General features: G+C 45.2%; 1 protein-coding gene across 1 annotated transcript in view; it reads left to right on the forward strand.

Annotated features, from left to right (window-relative positions):
- LOC147418026 (uncharacterized) overlaps positions 1-23138 on the forward strand; it is a 180246-nt gene that overhangs the window by 122034 nt on the left and 35074 nt on the right. The window contains exons 16-20 of the mRNA XM_086506589.1: positions 8905-8955; positions 9030-9104; positions 9184-9283; positions 9458-9593; positions 11707-11801. Of these exons, the coding sequence (XP_086362715.1) occupies positions 8905-8955; positions 9030-9104; positions 9184-9283; positions 9458-9593; positions 11707-11801 (457 nt within the window). The remainder of the gene's footprint in view (positions 1-8904; positions 8956-9029; positions 9105-9183; positions 9284-9457; positions 9594-11706; positions 11802-23138) is intronic.

Consider the following 23138-nt stretch of genomic DNA (forward strand, 5'->3'; position numbering starts at 1 on the left):
TGGTGTCAGCTTGAGGATCTGGGAGAGAGAGTGTATCCACAGGTGAGGCTTGAATAGAGACCACATAGCATGGCATCGATGTGGTAGCTTCCAACCACTGTAGCAGGTCTTCGTCAGACCCGTCAGGTGGGGTAAGTTGCTCGAGGTCGGGGTTGGACTGTACTGACAACGAGTTGTGATGAACTACTGGATCCATACCTTCTTCGAGTCGAATTGGTTGCATGGGGGAGCCAGGAGTATGTATCCACATGACATCGTTTCCCCAATCATGAAGTGCCTTAGTATGCTGCAACCATGGTCTACCAATAAGCAAGGGAAACACCCCCCTCCACCTGGGGAAGACTGACCACCACAAAATCCAAGCTAAAGGTGAAGTCTTGTACCTTCAGAGGCACCTTGTCTACTATGCCCACTGGATAGACTGTCCTCAAGTCGGCCAGTGTAACAGTGAATGGAGCAGGGCGGGTAGGCTGCAACCCTAAAGCCAACATAGTGAACTCTGGCATCAGATTGATCCCAGAACCACCATCGACTATGACGCCGAAGAATTGATGCCCAAGAATAGATACAGTGAGACGAGGACTTTTATAATCAGTGAAAGGTGTTGCTGGATAGGAAATCATGTAAGACTCTGAGGGCTATATGGGGAGGTGCCCATCACTAGGCCCTGCACCCAGGTACAGAGACTGAATGACTGAGATGGGTGTCACTTCCGAGGGTTGCATCGAGCCAAAGCATATCGTAAAGGGATACTTGCTGAAAGGTGTTCTTCAAGATTGCTTCCGTTGTGGGCTTAGCTTCTGTGATCTGGGCTTCCTCTGGAACTTTGACCTGTTGCAAGTCAGCCACTGCTTCCAAGAAGGCTCCATCAATGTCTGATAGCATAGAGACTGGCCTGCTCCTAGCACCAATGAAGGGCTCTTCAGTTGGGTCAAGTTGTGGAAGTGGAGATGGACGAGATGGACCTATTGGCAAGCTGAGACCAAGAGCTTCTCTTTGTGCCCGAGTGAGGACGCCAGCGGGCTCCCCCACTTGTTGTGGCCTAATCATATGAGTAGGAGGTGATGGCTGAGGGATGGTGTTCATTGTGATCACATTGATCTTCGGAAATGTGAATTCTTGTTGGTTTTGAGTTGGACTGAAGATGAGGATGCCCTTTGCTTGGGACAATCCTTACTATAGTGGTCCTTAGACTCCAGACAATGTCGGCAAAGGAGGAGACCCTTCAGGTAAAGGACACTTTCTTTGGTAATGTCCATATTCTCCACATCTATAGCATAAGATGGGCCGATTTGATGGACTAAACGGGGGACTAGGTGGTCTTTGCTCTTGTTGCATAGAGTTGGAGGCTGATGTGTAGAAGCTTTGAGGGGTTGAGGCAGCATGGGTATAAAAATTTTGAGATAGAAAAGTACTTGACATACCTTGACAGTAGGGGTATTGAGCAAAGGTGGCATGTAATTTGGATGGCCATAGGGTGAACCATATTGGATGTTGGTGCTAGCCCTTGTTGGAGAAAAAAACCGAGACTTTGTTGTATTTGCCGCAATCCCTTGATATAGTAGCAATCCTTGTCTTCATGTCCAGACTTTTCACAGAAGTGGCAAGAAGTGGCAATAAGCACGAAGGGGACAGTCCTGTGGAGGGTGTCCTAGAGAGCGGCATGAGCTGCACCATACCATAGCCTTAGTCTCCTGTTGAGACCTAAGCTCTTCTCTCTTGTTTTGATCCAAAGCCTCGCGATGTGGGGGCTTCTCCTGTCTAAGAGAGATTGATTTCTCCTCTTGAAGAGCACGTTGTAGTTTTAGGGCTTCAAGTTCCCTACGTAGAGAAGTCAAAGGGTCAGACGGACTCTCCAAGAGTACAGAGGCAGTCTCTATCTGAGAAGAGTCGGTAAACAGTTTCCTTGCCCCCTCTATCCTAGTAGCAGCCGCAACAAACTCCTCCAAGGTGCCATCGAGTCAGAGATTCTCTCTCAATTTTTGCTGAGAAGTCTTTGGAAGAGCCTTCTCTACCCATTTCTTGACCATGAACTCATCTGGTGGCTGAGGAAGCTTGGCGACGAGAGACTTTGTTCGGGTCATGAGTTCTGCAAAAGTCTCTTTAAGCTGAAGCATCAGGTTGGCCAACTCATCCAGAACCCTTTCTTGGAAGTCCCCTGGTTTGAAAGCTTCACAAAACTGTTGTCTTAACGTGGCCCAAGTAGTAAAGTGGTTCTCTACAAACTGACTATAACACTTGTTTGCTAAGCCATCCAAGGTAGATGGGAAGAGTACTAAGTAGGCATCTTCTAGGTTGAGCCCACGGCCTCTGCAGAGAGAAACGAACCTCCAGGCATGGTCGTCAGCATCTTCTGTGGAGAGAGAGAGAGCCTAAAAGTCGGAAACTTAATATTCGCCTTAGCTAGAACGCTTGTGAGCTCCTCCATGGTTGTCTATGCAAGAGCTTGTTGTAACACAGTGGATGAGAAGTTGATTGATGGGGGTGACGGGGGAGGTGTAGAACTGTTTGAGGGGGAAGGTAGGGGTAATGGGGCTCGTGGACTTCTGCTTGGCACGAAGGGTTGACGCTTTCTATGGTAGTACTTCAATGGACTTAGTAGTGGGCTTTGTCGCTCTTTTGACTGCCTTGTATGTGTCATGCAGTAACCACAAGCCCACCCAAGCCTTTAGCACGGAGACCTTCACTTACTGCACCTGTAGCGAAGATAGTGTGCCGTGCCCTCTGTAGTGGGTGCTCCTCAATGCAATGTCTTCAATGTGAAGCTAACCGCTGCATATGCAATCACTTCGTCTCACACAGCATGATCAGATTAAAAAATCCGAAGTTTCTACATGTTGCCCTCTGTGCGTTGTTGTTTAAACTTACTGGCCTCGCCTCTCTCCCATCTCGCACCTACCCACTATCCTCGCCCCTATCTTCCCTTCTCTCGCCCCTCCCTAACCCTCCCTCGCCCCTACCCTCATCCCTTGCCCTCCCTAACCCTCCCTCACCCCTACTCTCATCCTCTCGCTCCTCACCATCCACCCTAGTCCCTGGTCTCGCCCCACCTTATACTCTTGCCCCTCATCAACCCCCTTGCCCCTATCCTCATACCTCGCCCCTAGTCCCCTCGACCTACCTACCCTTGCCCCTGACCACCCCTAGACCCTCTCCTCTTGGCATCGTTGACCTACCTGCCTTTCTCTCACCCTCTTTCCTTTCCGACCCAGTCCCAACCCTTGCCCCTTTCTACCTTTTCGGCAGTTGACCTAAGTACCTGCAACAGTTGTCACAAATAATACGGAAGCGTAAACTGACTTTTAATTGTACTTCAAATACTCAAGAGAATTAGAAAGAGAGAGAGAAAGCTTGACACTTCATTGGGGACCAGAAGATGGGCTGGTCCCCCCCCATAAAGAGATTATCTTTATTACTAAGAGAGAATCTTTACAAGCACAGTAACGGGGCAATTGCCCGTCCTCTATTCTTTCTTTTCTGCTTCTGACTGAGAGAGTGCGAAAGCTACTCTCAAAATACTAAGAGGATTTTCCCTCTGCTATGAGATTTTGGGAAGCTCTCGAAAACGAGAGTCTATCTTTCACAAAACTCAACGGAAGCTCTCGAAAATGAGAGTCTACCTTCCGCTAACTGTGTCCCTTTTTGCATAATCTGTTATTCCTACAATAAAAACAAGGGAGAAACACGCAAAATGCACGCACACATGCTTGCTGTAATTTTTTGCACATAACCTGAAAATGTTACCTGAGCACCTTCCAAAGCCGAAATAGAGACCTTTTTTGCGATGGAATCGCACCAAACTTTGTGTGTGCGTAGTGTAGGTAGAGAAGAACTAGATTCTATATGTATTTTGCTGAAATTCACCCTAAGAGAGATGATTAGGGGCTGAAAACAGAGAATTTACAACCATCACACTCTACGAAGAGAGTGCCCGCTGCACCTTCTCGCGATGAAACTTTACCGAAAGCTGGCTATGGCTATGAGAACCCTTGTTCTACACAATAGGAGCACGAGGCCACCACATATGTCACAAGGGGTTGCTCTCAAGCTTCCATGGTGGGCTCCAATGCGTAGAGCATACTCACAATAGGGGGGGTAGGAGCATTGCAAATACTGAGAAATGGGGGAGGGGGTGCTCCTAAATAGCCATCAGGGAGAGGGGGCGCTAGGAAGAGAGAGGGTGAGAGTGAGAGTGAGAGAGGTAGTTTTGCATTGGTAAGTGTGCCACTTGGCACACTTACTTAATAACTTTAAAAACCCTTCAACTTTCACTTTTAAAAGTCCCTAAGCTATTAATGAAATGTGCAAATTAACTCACAACTGCACACACAGATGCTACTAATGAAATTGTTAGCTGCTCCCCAGCGCAATGCCATACCAGCACTGCTCTGGCATTACCTATTCGCACTTGTCCGGCCATTTGGTCCAGTGTAGACAATTTAAAATAATTTAATTTGACTTATCCTAAGGCTGTAAAATAATTCAAGCCTTAGGATTACTGTTGTTCTAAGGACCCCATCTCATTCCTGTGCTTGCACTAGCGCGCGTAACTTTTTGAGCCTGAAATCTGAGGCTATTGCTTACCCCTTCATTGAAGAACCGATTTCCCAATCACTAGGTCTTCAGGGTATTTTTCTGCTAGAGTCTCTACTTGCACCAGAGATCTTTGTCTGATAAATCTGAAACTTCGATTCAGGAAGATGCAGAACACTCCAGCCACGGCCTCAACGATATATCTTCAAGTGATCCCAGTGATGACAGTTAAAAATCATCTACAGAGTCCTCAGAGTCGGAGCCAGATTCAGAACCTTCTAGTGATCTGAATGTACGTCCTAAAGATAAAAAGAAGACTAACACTCAAGTGCTCAGCCATCAGATCAGTAGGCCTCAGACATCAAAAAGTCACGCCAAATTCACCTTGAATTTTCACATACAGCCGCCTCATCCATTACTTGGAGAAGCTCTATCCAGAGATCAATTGCACACGCTAGGTCTTACAGCGTTGGCAGATGCAAATCTACCGGATATGGTCCCTGTGGATATGGTCCATGAAGTTCTCAAGATTTTCCTCAAGGTACGCGGTCACACAGTCACAGCTACACACATTGGTCATGCCTTGGGGATGACAAGCTTTCCCTCTATAAAACCAGCCACTAGGACTTACTCCCAACTTTCCAAAGATGCGACCATACAGGCCTGTCAGGATCTACTGAGTACTGATCACCCAGACTATGCAAGGAATAAAAGGCTTTTGGCTATATTCAAGTATTACTTCCTTCTCAGAGATGCCAAAGTAAGTAAGGACGAGAGGGGACTAGACCAGGACGAGTGACTAGACTATCTAGTCTAGTATTTAGCTCGAGTGAGAGCTTAAACGAGCTAGCTCCTCGACCTGTAGGCACAATGGAGTGAAACTTCAGTTGAGGTCTCACCGGGCGTGCCAAAAATGAGAGCACCTGTAGCGGAGATAGTGTGTCGTGCCCTCTGTAGTGGGTGCTCCTCAGTGCAATGTGCGTGATATCTCACTCCACAGAATGCAAACACAGAAGACAAAGAACAAAAGAGCAAGAATAACAGAGCAACAACGACAATATGACTCAGCAGATCATGAACGGCACGAACATTGACAAACTCAAAGAAACCGGTATAGACTCTGGCATGGCAGCACACTCAGCTCCAACCCAGATCTCATAGGTACAGTGGGGGTGTCGAGGCTCAACTGTGTAGGGATGGTACAGACGTGCTGTGTACAACTCTGATAATAGACTCTAAGATGACTGACCACACAAAAGTAGATCCTCTATATACCCAAACAACTACGGATATATACAACATAAAGAGCCACCAACGGCTCACCAATATCTAATCCAGCTAAGCATATCTCTGAACTGTGGTAGTGGTGCGTTGGCCACGGTGTCGACTGGACCACCACTCGTATCCCTGCCACGTATCACCGACCTGGTAAGAGAGTCCGTCTAGTGTGGAACCTGGCCAACTGTGACTAACTGCCTATCCGTGCCAGTGACACTGTAGCCCTGCTACAAGGAGTTCGCGTACCTCACCTCGGTTGGGTCTACTACCAATCATCTTGCAGATAACAAAGGTGGCCTAGAGGTTCTCTACCTCTTCTGCAAAGCTTGCTTGCTCCGCTGACGACAGAGCAAGTCCAATGGTGGGCTCAACGGGGTCGCGCGAGGGGGCTTCCTTTGAGTCCCTCTGGGGCGGAGGACGAGCCTCCATCTGTGTCTATTACTGCAGGAAGTCGGGGTTAGACGTTTTCCTGCAGCATGGATGGCTACCAAAATAGAAAAAAAACCACCAATGGCGAAGAGGCTGGAGGGGCAAGAGAAAGAAGGGGTAGCGGGGGGGTGTCTGGTGATGGCGAGCGAAGCAGTAGCAGCGAGCGCGCGCATCATATCACACCACGGAGTGGCAGTCTTATGCTACATATTCCAAAGAGGATTTTGTTGGACACAGAGCTTAGAGAGCAAGTTGTGGCGATTTGGACAGTGAGTCTAAACACACTGGGGACCCTGCTACTAGAGTGGTCACTTGCCACGTGGAGCTTAGTTGTTTTTTCCTCTAGGAGTTGGCAGCCCACGTGCTGGCTGTGGCCCGAAAGGGGGGAAGCATGTCCATAGAGAGACCATGTAGCTCAAACCATGCTGCCATCTGTGCATACCAACATGATGTATCTTCCTATGCTATCAAGTGCCGAGAGGACTCTAGGGCCAACCTAGCGATCTTGCGGGAGCTCCCATAAGCTGTGTATGAATGCCATTGATCTTGTAAGAGCCTCAGCCACCAAAGGAGGGGCAGCCAGCTCTGCTCGGATGATTGCATGGGGAACCAAGGCCCTTAGCCTTGATCCTGGAGATCCTCGAGATGAGTGGCCTCTCCATCTCTCACGACCCATTTGTACGCCCATGCTGACGACTATGATGATCTACTGAGGGTCCCCATATCTGCATTCCGTATAGCATAGCTGAGCCAACCAGAGTATCAAAAAGCCATAGCTTGGTGTGAGGCTCCTAGAACTGAACCTATGAAAACATCCTCTCCAAACCTCCCAAAGTTGCGTATGCTCTAGTCATCTAGTCTCTACCGCTCTCCTCATGGAGAAAATCGGGCCAATAAAAACCACCCCAAGGTAAGTGTAGATATCCGTATACTCCACTCGGTCCTGTCCATAAGTAGAATTGGGTTGTAGTATTGAATACCATAGCCTTGGTCTTCCCAAGGTTAACAAACATACCAATATCCTGCACAAATGTGTGTACAGCATCAAGATGGCGTTGTATCAAATAAGCACAATAGCATCTGCATATAGCAAAAGGGGTATCCATGTCCTTGCCAATTGTGCTCCATTGTCACCCTCCCTCTCTATGTAGTCTGAAGCTTCATCCACATACAAGCCAAAAAGAGTGGGGAATAGTGGGCAGCCCTATTTCATCCCAACAGTGGAGTGAATAATCTTTGACGTCCCTAGGGGCATACGCACTCGTCCTGTAAATGTCTTGTACAAGGCCATGATTCCCCATATGAGCTCTACCAGCACTCTCAGTTCTTGCAGTCTGCGCTTCAATCTGCCCCTCGAAACTGTATCAAAAGCTTTGCGGAAATCCACAAAACTACAATAAATCCTCCTCCCATAAAATCTGCCCTCCTCAATAGTAGCTCATAGTGTGAGAATGTGATCTAGAATAGAGAAACCCCTCCTGAAACCAGCTTGGCCTGGCGCTCAGATGCCCCCTCTTTCTGCCCATTTGCTCAGCTCATGCTCAATGATGGATGCATATAATCTGGCTAGTGTGTGTCCAATCATGATAGTATGGTAATTCCCAAGCAAAGTAGGGTCCCCATATTTGAAAATAGGTACAATCGTGGACATGCGCCAAGTATCAAGAAAACCCTCACACACAGCTCTATATATCTCATCAATATAGACAGATTTGTCTCCCTCATAAATGTGTAGGGAGTGGGCCTGAGTGTCTGCGACAATGCAACTATACTGTATGAGAAACTAAGCACAAAATTCGGGACAGCATGATCCACTACCACCCCAATTAGCCTAGGGCCCACCACAAAATCATCAATACATGGAATTAAACTGGGCGTACTTCAGTCCTATCATCCCTGCAGGGCTGAATGCTATGCCTTAAAAGTGACACCCCCCCCCCCCCCCCCTTCATCCATGCCTAGATATAGGCCTCTTGCCCGACTCACATCTCTGCCCCTCACGATGTGAAATCCCATAATTGGGAAATTAGGGAGAGAAAGGGCTAAATAGCCATTTCCCATTCTCAATCTAGATCCTTCCAATTATGTTTTTCAAGGACAAAATATTCTTTGAGGAGATGTGACATTGTGTGCAAGCACTTATTCTGGATCAAGGGACATGTTAATGGGCAATCAAACAACGATTCAACACCCCAAAAAAATGGTCGTGTACATGTTCTCTCAATTAAATAAGTGACAATGTAAACTGTGAAAATAAATGACCAAGAGTGACAGTAAAGGAAAGTCATGCAAAGAGCTGATTTCATATCAAAAGTCAATCTTCTGTGAGCTCATCATAGCTCATACTAATGAAAAGGTTCTTTACACACAGGCACACTCACATTTCACAAATCTTATTGTAATTTTCAGTTTAGGTTATTTTGGCCTTTTGAAGACATTCTTTTTCTTGTGTTTTACCCTGATGCTGGTGCTCACAAGCGTTGAGACCTATAGCTATGATTGTTTCATAGCATGAAGAAAATGTTGCCCTTTTATGTTGTCCTCTGAAATAGATCATTGTTTAGTGTCCTTTTGTTGTAGTATTTGAAGCAAACTTTTTATGATCTTGGTCGATGAATAAAGATGGATTTTTATTCTCATTTCCTGCAAAATTTCTTATTGTAGGGATCCAGTTCTGCGTGGCTGTGTTTTATACGAGTTCAAGGGCTACAGAATGTAAGCAAAATCCAGACGATAGCAATTTGCATTATTGTCCCTTATGGCTAATGTAATCACAGAGTAAGATGCAGGTTCTTACAGTTGAATTAGGGGAGCATTGTCAACCTACATTCTTGGGAACTATTGCTTTCCCAAATCATCAGAATGTTGGTATCTTCTGCTAAGTTCAAAAGACTTGATAATTAGTTATAGGTGTATAGTCTTATACTGTTACTTACTTTTCAGGCAAGTAGGCCTGTTGATTGCTGCCTTATTGTGGGCTCCAAGGTTCAGGATGCGCTTTTAGGTTCTCTGTCGTTTCTCAGCTATCAAACCTTTAGCCCCGGTAATAACGCTTATTTTCCTGCCATCTTGATATATTAATGTAGACAATATCTCGATGTTTGACTGCCTGCAGTCCCTGCATCTCCGTGTCACAAGCTTCTACATGTCATTTTGTTCATGACAATGGAAATAAATTTTCTGAAAGATGTCGACATTTTTAAAATTCTTTTCACAGGAAAGCAGCAGATGCAGTACGAAGCCCATCTTGTTGCTAAGCATGGAACAGAAACATCCTTTCTTTGTTACTGTGTGTTCTTTGAAAGTACAAGAGAGAAATTACTGGAAAATAATGAACATGAGCTTATGAGCAGGTTCTTAACAATTTACTACCATTGTTTAACATTCCAATAATACATGCAAATTTGAAGAGTGCAGTTTGCATGAGATCAGAATTAAGAAGATGGGTGGCCATGTTGACCGAAGAACAAGGCACATTTTCTCCACATGTTTCTTACCTTTTTTCCCCAGAACAAAGCATCTTCAACATCAGTGATCTGAAAGCATCTACCTGATGGACATAAACAAGGTTGTGGGAAGCAACGCTGCTGGGGGAGGGAAAATTCAGGCAAAGTACAAAGATGAATCAGGCTAGAGAGAACGAAAGAAAGGAAGATTTTGTTTACGTCTTCTGAGGCCGAACTCAGCCTAGGAGACCAATCCGTGTATAACTGTTGTGTATCCTCTATCATCTCAAAAAGAGGAAAAGTGAATGACAAAACTAAAACTAAAGCTAGAACGGGAGGGAGTAATCAACTGGAGCATACAATAGCACAGAGAGGGATCTTGAAACCAAAACATACTGGGGGTTTGGTTTTGCTACTCAAGAGAACCACACAAATAGTGACAGGCTTTCCTCACTTCCTTCTGCCCCAGACGAGATATTCATGAGGGATTTTTCGACCAGAATACACGGCCGCATACCGACTACATGGTATCGTTGCTACTGTGCGTCCTCTTTTGTCACCTTTATCCTCGGGCTCATTCTCCACGGGAGTAGAGAAAAAAATTTCTTCAACGTGCACAGTGAGATGCTCAGAAGAAACATCTGCCTATTTGCAGGACTTTGAGATGCTTAGACCCTGCCTTATGTCATTGGAAACTAAGGAATATTTTTTCTGGATAGACGTCCCACATCCTGCTAGTATCTCCATTATAGTGCATCAAAGGTGTAATCTGAGGTGTTTATGAACTTCAGAAGAACGTGGCTAACTGGTCCGTGCTGTGTAAAAGGAGGTATACCCCCTGTTGTTTAGAATCTGTTTCAGTTGTAGTGTCCCAAACCACATGTCCCTACAGCTCAAGTCTGGGGCTGACATAAAGTGGGAATGCTTTGGATTTCTTGTCTTTGACATTCTAGGCGATTTCAATCAAGGGAATACATGCACGTGGGGATGCTTATCCTAAATCTTTGTCTGCCTTGCAAGCTGTGTATCTTAAGTTTCCTGCCTAACATGAATGATTAATGAATTTGGAGCGCCAAATGCCAACTCAGCTTCCACAAAGACAAGGGTTGCCAGCAACTATGGGTGGGTTCAGACTAGGCGGCAGCAGAACCACTGCTTTTTATCTTCCGCCTCTCCCCTCGTTCACAAGAGACAGAAGCAGCACCATAGTTTATTTTTGCTGTCCAGTGAGCTGCAGCTTTATGGTAGAGCCATTGTGTGCACAGCCACAGGATTGAGTTCAAGCTCCTCGATCTGCCAGTTTCTCTTCCGGGTGGGGGGTTACTGGCAAAAGCTTTTGTGGGTCCAGAAATGTGCAAGTTGCACAGTGGAGCCGCACTCCTTTTCATTCATCTTCCACCGGCTGTTGTGAACCCAGCCTATTAGGATCTTCTAACTTATCACCACATTTTGAGATCACAGACTACGCAGTGGTCACACGACGCATGGTTATCAGTTTGAAAGAAGTGTTCCGTATGCATGGTCACATGTGCATTTGGCTTATATGAAACTATGCAAGTCTTTTTGTAACCATGCCCAATTTGAAAGAGTTGCATACAGATAATTGGTGCTTGTGTGACCACATCCTTATATCTGTGAGATGTGGACCATGTTTGTGATTAAAAACTAGATTAAAAGTCAAATTGCTAATTCTACAATAGCAAAAACTATAGGTGATGAGAAGAAAAGAGTAGATCTAGATACTGATACTGTTTTGATAGCTGAAGAACAGAGGGGAGAGGCAGTTTATAGACCCATGCCCTGTCCCTTGTCAGATAAGCAATGGTTTCTGCACCTCCTAGATGGGATTCTGTACCTCCACTATCATACTATTTTAGCGCGTCTGGGCATCCTTTGATATAGCACCAAATATGTCTTTCCTTGAAGTTTGTTTGCATTAAAAAAGGACTGTAGAAATTTATATTGTTTCTTTTTCACTCTCCCTGTTTATTCAAGGTATTTAAAATTTTGTGCTACGTAGGTTGCCTCTACAAACTTCCAATGCAGATGAGTTTCCGAGTCTTGCAGTAGGTGGCTTCGGAAAAGTTGTCCTCTACTTACTTGCTTTGGAACAAGGTAGAAAAGGTGGCCTTTTTAGGTTCCAAATTTTCTGTCCAATACTTGAATGTTGTTTATCTACATTACTTTTGACTTGGCCTTCTAGCAACTTCATGGACAGTTTTGTCATCTTAGAATGAAAGATTTTGTATATACATACGTGTATGTATATATATAGTACACACACACACTATCGGTTTGATTAATTTACTAGTGGGAAACCTCGAAGTGAGGAAAACCCACCGAAAGGATCATATACAAGGGGAAGAGCACATAACTACTCAGCTGTACAGTGTAGCTAGAAATGTTCATAGGAAAGCCGGTGTATCTTTGCGGTGATATCACCAACTTCCAAAGCAAACCGTAATGATTGCCTAAGAGAAAACTTGAAGAGTGGGAATGGGTCTGCATGAGTACGATGAAACATGTAATCATTACGCTGACGCCACAGGGTCCAGTAAGCGCAGTATCTGACCCATATAAAGAAAACCGCGAAACGTTGTAGTGTCGGGTGAGAAAATATTGCTGCAATCCCACAACAAGTGGCAGACATTCTCTTCTACAGTTGAGCAATGGACACAAGAAGAAGGGCGAATATGACGTGCCCTAAGAAAAGTGCCGAAAGGGAGCACTCCAAGCAAGCAGCACCAAAGAAATGGTCGCTCCTTCGAAGGCAAATGGCTTTTCCACAAGGCAGAGAGAAGCTTTCTCCACCAGAGATCAGATTTGTGCATGTGCCAAAGGGCATTACAATGATCAGCAAGCCCAAGGATGTGGTAGAAGAAGAGCATAAACACAAAGCATAAATACGACTGGCAGAAATATCTCGAAATGGCGTTCGCGAAGATTCCAATTAGACATGCGATCGCCATCAAGCAAAGGTGTAATGTGCAAAAAATCAAGCAACATGTTTCTCTCCAAAACTGACGGTAATTCATGCCCAATCCAAAACAGCGAGCGGCGAAGGGAAACTCAAAAGTATATCCGGCCTCATCGCGACTACATCCTCAACCACACGAATGCCACGACCAAAGAGAAAGTAAGCCTGGCGAGGCGAGCGGTCGACCAGAGTAAGAAATGAAATGAAATGAAATGATATATTAACGTTTTCAAAAGGCCAAAATGACCTATGAGACCAAGTTGTCACAACATAGTAAATATTATATCATGTCCGGAATCGGAAGAACTGAAACAAAAAACACAACTACTACAAGCTAATACAAAGGTGCCCAGTACAATGTGTAGTACAATGAGAGAAGGGGGGGGGGGGGGGGATATGGTAGAGATCCATCCTCATTTGCACTCTGGACGTCGAGAAAGTATGGCTCGAATCCTCTCCTATAGTCTCCGTCGATACTGTGTAGCTCCTCTCCTCAATCGCGGTCGTCTAGATCTCCGTATCTCCAATGCTTGGTCTATGAGAATGCCAGTAGTGGTAGTATAAGTGCGGGTTGAGATCTGCAATGGTGGCTGCTCCTCTGGGTGTCCAATATCTAGTGTAAAGAAATCTGTAATTTGTCTCTGGGACTGTCTCTCTACAACTCTCTTCAGTAAAGTGTCTCTATGCTTGTGTAACTCAAGTAGATACTGTCCAAGACATCTCTGATCCTCATAACTCATGACCCTAGATAGAGGCCCAAAACCCTCTCTAAATAGACAATGAAAACGGCCTTGTATCTCATAGTACACTGTGCAATGACATATGTAATGTAACTTTGTCTCTGGCTCTAGATGACATAAGCGGCATATCCTGCTATCTGCTGGTATCCCTCTGAATCTGTCAGTCTCAATCTCGAGCTGATGTGAGGATGTGCGTATCTGGCCAATGGCACAATCAGAACCATGAGAAAGATGTGTGTCCATATGGCTAGGTCGAATCACAAACCCATCCTATGTGAGGTGGAGAAGATGCTCTCTATAGAAAGCCATCTTCGTGCCCAACTCCTGTACCGGCTCTATTCATGTCCTCCTCATGTCCAGTTGGATCAAATCCTGACGAATGAGTCTAGTAATCTCTACCCGTGTCAGAGACATCAAGGGTGCCTATAGAGAGTACTGAAAAGGAGGTAGACTGTCCATGGTGAAGCCATGTGTCTGAAACCATGATGTCATCTGTGCATACCAGCATGATGTATCCCCCTATAGAGCTAATTTTCTGGAGGACTCTAGGGCCAACCAGTATCCCATAGGCTGTGTACAAAGGAGACTGATCTGGTAAGCGCCTCAATCTCTATAGGGGGGGGAGCTAACTCTGCTCGAATGATATCATGAGGTACGGAGGCCTTGGCTCTAATCAATCGAGAGATCATAGATACCAAGGGCCTCTCCATACGTCTCCAACCATCCTGGCCTACAGAAGGTCCCCAGACCTGCACCCCATATAGCATAGTAGAGGCAACCAAAGTATCAAAGAGCCATAACTTTGTCCTAGGTTCCTGGAACTGAACCTACGAACACATCCTCCCAAAGCCGCATAAGCGTTAGTCAGTCTAGTCTCTGCTGCTCTTCTCAAAGAAAATCTCGGCCCAGTAAAGACTACCCCCAAGTAAGTGTATGCATCTATATACTCCACAATCTCCTGACCATATGTGAAAGTAGGTGCTGATCTCTTGATCCATTGTGGTGTGGTGTTAAACACCATAACCTTGGTTTTACCAAGGTTTACATACAATCCACTAACCTCTGCAAAACTGTGTAGTGCACCCAAAACTGTGTAGCGCAAAACCGTGTAGTGTATCCAAATGTTGTTGCATACCCTCTGGTGAGTCAGATATCAACACAGTATCATCAGCATATAACAACAATGGGATCCACGTCCCTGCCAATTGGGCACCTCTGTCACCCTCTCTGTCAATGTAATCAGACATCAACATACATACCAGATAGAGTAGGAGACAATGGGCAACCGTGCTTCACCCCAATAGTAGAGTGAACTAAATCAGATACCCCTTTCGGAGTGCATACATGTCCCATCACTAATCTGTACAAAGCCATAATCCCCCAAATCAACTCTATGGGCACCCCCATCTCTTGTAGTCTGCGCATCAATCGAGCTCTCGTACCATGTCAAATGCGTCTCCCATGTGACCTGCCCTCCTCAATGATGGCTCTGAGTGTCAGAATATGATCAAGAGTGGAGAAACCCCTCCTGAAACCAGCCTGGCCCTTTGCTCATACACCCTCACCCTCTGCCCAATTACTCAAGTGTTGCTCAAGAATTGATGCATACAACCGTGCCAATGTGTGTCCAACTGTAATAGTGCGGTAGTTCTTAGGCTCTGTAGCATCACCTGCCTTGAAGATAGGCACAATAGTAGACAACCTCCAAGTCTCAGGTAACCCCTCACACATGGCACGATTGAACAACACTGCAAGAACCTCCAGCAACATATCCCTAGCATGTATAAAGTGCTCCGCTACTAGACCGTCATGATCATATGCCCTCCCCGTCCTCATCCTGTCAATGGCCCTCTATACCATCCGAGTGGTAAAGAAGGTGCTCGTAGCTGGGCATGGCTCTGTAGGGTCTGGAAGGGGTTCCTATCCAGGAACCATATATAATGATGTCGCATATTGGCCCCACACATTAGGTGAATTAATCATTGGGGGAGGAGAGTGCTCATGAAAGAGTCGCCATGCCTCTCCTGAGTCCCTACTCAAGAACATCTGATATAAGTCTCGCTCCATCTGAGCAAGGTAAGCTCGCGTCTTCCATCGCACAAGGTGCGGGGAAGCAATCCGAGACTGTCTGTAAGTGATGACTCCTAAGAGAAGATCCCTCTAAAGCTAGGCTGTCATCTCTCTGCACTCCTCGTCATACCAACTATTATGGGGCATGCTCGTAGAATGTCGTCTCCTGCCCGGTTGAGTGTGTGGGTATGCCACTGGCAGCACCATGCAGTGTCTCAATCAGTAGAGTGGTGCACTCCTCCACTGAGAGGTATGTACCAGCTGTGCCTTCCCATAGACGGTCCTAGACCTCCTCTGTATAAAGGGAATCAGTCTCTGGTGTAAATGTATAACGGGTGTGTGACCTGCCTCCTGATGTCTGGGCAATACTATACTGAAATGAAACGGACAGTGTCAAGAGAGTATGATCCACTGCTATGCCCATTGGCCCGGCTCCCGCTGTGAAATCGTGAATGCAAGGGACAAAGCTCGGTTGAGTCATAACATAGTCCACTGTACTGGCCCCATGTCTATGTGGAAAGCATGTGAAACCGGCTGCTTCAGGAAATCATTGTAAGCCATTAAGGATGGCTAACCCATGTGTAGTCGTCATCTCCATGACGTATCTCCCATACACCATCTGCTCTCTGTCATGTGAGCATCTGTCAAGCCCCTACTCACCCACATCCAGCTCTCTAAGCATCTCATCTGAAGTGTCGACTCCAATGGAGACTCTCCAAACGAAGCGAATCACCTTCCTGCCGAGTATCCCATGACAGATGAAATGTAACCTCTTTCAAGGCAATTACCAAAGTGGAAGCAAGAGGACATCCAAGAATGTGCCCTTCCATCTTGCCAAATACCAGATCCCAGATAGATGATTGCCAATGGCCAAATGAGGAAGTAACAACATGCTGACCGAGGTATGCAAACATCAAAGTCCAAGGCTAAATTTGTTGCGCAAGTGTAGGCAACAACATAGCTTTCCTAGAAAGAACATGCCTGCGCAAGTCCAAGATATTAAGACCACCAAGATGTTTAGGAGTGCAAAGCTTCTCCATTGACATTAAGTGCAAGCCTTTTTTCTGAGCATGGGTCCGCCACAAATGGGACAAAATGTCTGACATAAGAGAAGCGAGACAACGACGAGGCCAGTGCATCACTGGCAAAAGTAACTGAACATATATCATCAGGATACTCTGAACAATTCGCAAACGAACATGTAATGGCCAAGTGGATAACTTTCAGTAATGCAATTTGACATTCAAATGTTGCATAACCCAATCCACTTTCTGAGAGTGAGTGATTCTATCCAATTGGATAACCCAAATTTTTGGTAATCACATTTGGAGAAACAATCTCACCTGGGCACAATAGACTATGCCAATCACAAGAACGAAGAGGCAGAAGCTTTGATTTACAAAAGTTGACGCTAAGTCCAGCCGCAATGCCAAACAATTCCAAGGCTTCCATGATCACTTCAACATCAGCCTGCTAATTACAAGGCATAAACAACGAGTCATCGGTATAAGCCTGGCCAATGAAGGTACGACCCGAGGGTAACCGTAAACCATGAAGATGCTCAACAGAGGTCAGGTGATAAAGATATATCAATAGGGGGTGAGTGGCAATAGCATACAACAAAGTACTAAGGGGGCAACCCTGCCTGACCGAACAACCAAGAGGCCAAGATTCTGTTAATTCACCTTCTAGGATCCCCAAAGATGTACTACAAGCATACAAGAAATAAACCACATTGGCCAATTTAGGACCGAACCCTAGGCACCTCATCGTGGCAGCAATGAAGTCCCATTGTACACTGTCAAAGGACTTTTCAATATCAACTTGCATAACCAGCACATCTTGTTGAGTGTACTTAGCATACTCCATGCCAGTCATAACATTAGCCAAATTGTCCATAATCTGGCGACATGGAATGAAACCATACTGAGCCTGATGGAGTCCTGCAAAAAGATAGTTTTTAATGCGGTGCACCAGCATCTTAGCCAATATCTTGTAAACCACCGGCATCAAAGTAATAGGGTGCCAGTGAGAGAATCGCTTGCAAAGCGCTTGCTTAGGCAACAATTTAAGTAAACCTTCTTTCCAAGAAACAGGCAAATCCTATTTCTCCCATGCTGCATTTATCATGAAAAGAAACGGTTGTTCAAGAGCCTCCCAGAAGGAGAGGAGAAATTCCACAGTAAACAAGGAGACCGCCAACCGCCCAATGCAAGCAATGCACTATGAAATTCTGAATCAGTGAATGGTTCCTCAAGGCAACGTGCATCTTGCGGGGATATGATCGGCGAATGAACAAAAGAAAGCATCTTGACGCGCATGGCAAGCAGTCGAAGATACCTGAGAAGGAGCAGCAAACACCTGTGGATAATGCAAAACCATGGCATCAGCCAGTTCCTGCTTTGAAGAAGTCCAAACACCTTAGAGAAGCATAACCCGCTAGATTGCTTGTGAGACCCTTGTATGATGCAAATGCTTAAAGAATTGCTTCAAAGCGTAGCCTTTATCCATAAAAACCTGTTGACGGGCACGCGTCTGCCATTTAGAAATTTTTCGCTTATCATTACGTTGAATACACACCCAAGCTTCACACAAATCCGACATCTTAGAGTTAGACAAAGGCCGCAAATCAGCCAATACTTGCAACCGTTGACAAGCTTGTTTCGCATCCTTGACATCCCCCCGAGTGCACTGCATGTAATGCGTATCATAGTCATAAATAACACTTTGCACCCTCATAACAAAGCAATACCAGGCAGCATCAAGATCAAGATGCATGTGAGTAAGCAGAGGGGGAATAATATCAGAAATCATGTCACGAAAAACCTTATGAGTGACATAAGCATTGCTATTATGCAGCAACGTTTCCTAGGAAGAGGCCGATCACAAAGAGACTGCCCAAAACTCCAGTTCAACAAAACAAGGTAATAATTCGATAACTGCAAAGTTTAATCCATGCTCACGTCACACACAAAATCCTCATATTATTGCAGATTAAGCAAATACCATCGATCAAGCTGTGCTCGATAAGAAGAGTGAGCAACATGCTAAAAAGTAAATCCAAAGACATTTGGATGCAAGTATCGCCATAAATCCCGCAATAAATCAATCATTTGAGCAGAAGCAAAGAGATTATCCCATTCTTGTTTTTCCGCAAGCAACATATGTGAATTACCTATGGTACTATCATCCATACTAGGGGTATTATCAAAATCACCACAAAAAATGTATTTGAAGTCCATGAGCGAGAAGAGATGTCTCGCCATAAGGCAGCCCTTTGCCCAAATGTTGTATGTGCATAAATGCCTCCAAATTCATATACCTTACCATTCAACAAGCATTGAACCACCGGCAGCCCTGCGGATCATTATACAACAGATGAGGCTGAAGCTCATGCCGAACCAGCATCGAACCAGCATCAATAAACCCGAATAATTTTGTAAACCAGCATACGCAATCCAATCACCAGCAAAATAAGAACACTGACTAGCAAAGTCATGTTGATTGTGTTCTTGCAAAACAACTATGTTTGCCCTACATGTATGTACATAGTGCCGGGTCAGTCGCCATTTATCGAGTTTAAATGACCCACGCACATTGTATGAAATGCATTTATTGCAATTGTGCATCATGAATCATATATACAGCGGCAAGAAACACGGGGATCAAGTCTTGGTGCCCATAGGGACATATCCATCCACCTCATCCATACCAGAACCCATCCGTTAAGTCAAAGCAGGAAACTTATCCACAGAATATACCTGAGAGGTGGAAGTCTCACCCAAAAGTACATCTTTATAAGAGTGCATCGCTTTTTCCCAAGCATCAATAAACGTGCGATTGTCATTGCATGGAAGTTTCTTGAACGATATATTCTTATTGGCGTTAAGCAGAGGAACATAATTACGGGAGGAGGGTGGAGTTAAGAATTTTCACTGTCTTTTTAGGCACCACCCATGAGCTAACATCACTTGACCCAACATTTTTGCCTTTCAAGCATTTCCATTCCCAACATCAACAGACTACGGATTTTTGTTTTTCCCTTTATCCACATTGCAAACCACTTTCATAGTAGAGACTCCATTCAATTTAGCTTCACCAACAGATTTTCCTATAGGGGCAAGAGTAGACGAAGGAACAACCGAAAGAGGGGGGCTGCAAAACTAGTTCTGGACATTTAGATTGCATGTGATCGAATTTACCACATTGGTAACAGGAGTTTGCAAATTTGCCCCATTTGAGTTTAAAAGGATGCTTGCCCACCCATGGGTCCCCTAAATCCACCATCATTCCATCAGGGATATGCTTGTCCGTATCCCAAAGAATGCAAAACTTATTGGTGTTTGTATCCAATTTCGGGGGGCAAACCACCTTACCAAGCTAAGCGGCCAACAACGGAAGGAAATGTCTCCACGTGCGAGGGAAATCAACAATTTCCACCCACACGCGACATTTGTGACGAATAAGGCTTTGATAATCTTTCGTGAGTCCTTACGGCAAAACATGAGTCATTTGCGTGCCAAAAAAGAGGGGAGACATTTCCAACAAAAGGTTTCTAGCTTCAATTATGCCAATAAAACTTTATAGAAACCACGAGCACCAAAATAAACGCCTCGGACAGCCTGACATTTGAGAAGGAAATCAACCCATTGTCCAACATCCTCCGCATTGGGAATTTTGCCTGGGAAAAACAAGATGATCGCATTCATAGCATATTGCACTACCGGATATATAAGGTCCTGCACTGGAATACGCACCTCGAGGGCAGGTGCTTGACCATTCCAAGCTTTTCGGGCCTCTTCGAAGTCTTCACACAGACATCTTTTGATTTCAGAGAGAGTCTTTGAAGCATTGTCCATGGCTTTACGATGCTTGAAAACACACAGAACTCTGACATGCAGCAGCCAGACCACGGCGAGGAATAAACCCAAATGGAATTTACAATACAAAGGACTTTGATTGTTTTTATTTTATTATGATTCGATTATTTTAAGCTATTTACAAATACCTCAAAACTATATACATCTCCCACAGAGGGCATACATCTGCAAAATAACAGTGCCTCGAAAACTGTGCTGAAAAAGGACCAAAAGCTGCGTAGAACACCTGTGCTAAAAAAAACCAGAAAGGTATCGCAGGGAGCTGTTTGTACACCAAGCCAGAAAAAAGGTAGCGCAAATACTGCAGGAAGCTCCACTGACGCAAGGGTGCACAAAGCACTGGTTTGCTGCAGGTCGCAGGATACTGTACTCTGCACAGGCAGCATGTGCAAGTCATGCACAGGTCGCAGAGGGCGTGCAGGACAGAGAAACGCGCTCAGGGCAAGGAGCCGTACGCAGGGCAAGGAGCCAGACGGAGGGCTGGAACCATGCGCAAGGCAGAGAAGGCGCGAGCTGGCCTAGGAGCACGAGAGAGGGACAATCAAGCAAGGACCTCGACCACCCTGCAATCATAACATTAGTCAGATTGTCCATAATCTTGCAACGTGGAATGAAACCATATTGAGCCTGATGGAGTCCTACAAAAAGATGGTCCTTAATGCGGTGCACCAACATCTTAGCCAAAATCTTATAAACCACCGGCATCAAAGTAATCGGGCGCCAATGAGAGAATCGCTCACAAAGCGCTTGCTTAGGCAGCAATTTAAGTAAACCTTCTTTCCAAGATAGTGGAAAAACCTGTTTCTCCCATGCTGCATTTATTACGAAAAGCAATGGTTGTTCAAGAGCCTCCCAGAAGGAGAGGAAAAATTCCACAGTAAGCCCATCCCAACCGGAAGACCGCCAACGGCCCAAAGCAAGCAACGCACTATGCAATTCTGACGCAGTGAAGGGGTCCTCAAGGCCACATGCATCGTGCGGGGATATGATCGGACTAACAAAGGAAAGCATCAATTGACGTGCATGGCAAGCAACCGAAGGTGCCTAAGAAGGAGCAGCAAACACCTGTCGATAATGCAAAACCATGGCATCACCAAGTTCTTGCTTTGAAGAAGTCCAAACACGTGAGGAATGCATAACCTGCTTGATTGCTTGTGAGACTCTTGTATGATGCAAATGCTTAAAGAATTGCTTTGAAGCACAGCCTTTATCCATGAAAGCCTATTGACGGGCACGCGTCTTGCCATTTAGCAAGCTTTCGCTCTTCATTATGCTGAATACACACACAAGCTTCACACAACTCCGACATCTCAGAGTTAGACAAAGGCCGCAAATCAGCCAAACACTTGCAGCCGTGGACAGCCGTGGACAAGCTTGCTTCTCATCCTTGACATCCCCCGGAGTGCACTACATGTAATGTGAGCCATAGTCACACATAACACTTTGCACCCTCATAACAAAGCGATACCAGGCAGCATCAAGATCAAGATGCATGTGAGCAAGCAGAGGGGGAATAACCTCAGAAATCATGTCACGAAAAACCTCATGAGTGAGATAAGCATCGTTAATATGTAGCAGACGTTTCCTAGGAAGAGGCCGATCACAAAGAGACTGCCCAAAACTCACATTCAATAAAACAGGGTAATGATCCGATAACTGTAAGGTGTAATCGATGCTGACCTCACATACAAAATCCTCATATTGTTGCAAATTAATCAAATACCATCGATCCAACCGCGCTCGATAAGAAGAGTTGGCAACATGCTGAAAAGTAAAACCAGAGGCATTTGGATGCAAATGCTGCCATATATCAATCATCTGAGTAGAAGCAAAGAGATTATCCCATTCTTGCCTTTCCGCAAACAACATATGTGAATTACCAGTGGTACTATCATCCATCCCAGGGGTGTTATTAAAATCACTGCAAAGGAATGCATTTGAAGTCCATGAGCGAGAAGAGATGTCTCGCCATAGAGCAGCCCTTTGCCCAAATGATGTATGCGCATAAATGCCTCCGAATTCATATACCTGACCGTTCAACACGCATTGAACCAACGGACGTGCAGATCATTATACAAGAGAGCTAGTTGAAGCTCATGCGGAACCAGCATCAAAAAACCTGAATAATCTTCCAAACCAGCATATGCAATCCATTAACCTGCAAAATAAGAACAATGGCAAGCAAAGTCATGCTGATTGTGTTCTTGCAAAACAACTATATCTGCCCTACATGTATGTACATAGTGCCAGGTCAGCCGCCATTTATCAAGGTTACATAACCCACGCACATTGTGTGAAATGCATTTAATGCGACTGTGTATCAGAAACCATATATACAACGGCAAGAGACACAGGGATCAAGTGAGATGCCCATATGGACATCTCCATCCACCACATCCATGCCAGAACCCATCCGCTGAGTCAAAGCAGGAAACTTGTCCATAGAATCTGACCGAGGTGGAAGCCTCACCCAAAAGTACATCCTTATAAGAGTGCATCGTTTTTTCCCAAGCATCAATCAACGTGCGATTGTCATTGCAGGGAAGCTGCTTAAACGATACATTCTTATTGGCGTTAACCAGAGGAACATAATTACAGGAGGAAGGTGGAATACGAATTTTCACTGTCTTTTTAGGCACCACCTATGAGCCAACATCACTTGCCCCAATATTTTTGCCTTTCCCTGCATTTACATTTCCAACATTAGCAGAATGCTGATTTTTGTTTTTCCCTTTATCTGCATTGGGAGTCACCTTCATAGTAGGGACTCCATTCAATTTAGCTT

The sequence above is a fragment of the Adiantum capillus-veneris genome, chromosome 30 (genome assembly GCF_014529385.1).
Source record: "Adiantum capillus-veneris isolate H3 chromosome 30, ASM1452938v2, whole genome shotgun sequence".
NCBI classification, from domain to species: Eukaryota; Viridiplantae; Streptophyta; class Polypodiopsida; order Polypodiales; family Pteridaceae; genus Adiantum; species Adiantum capillus-veneris.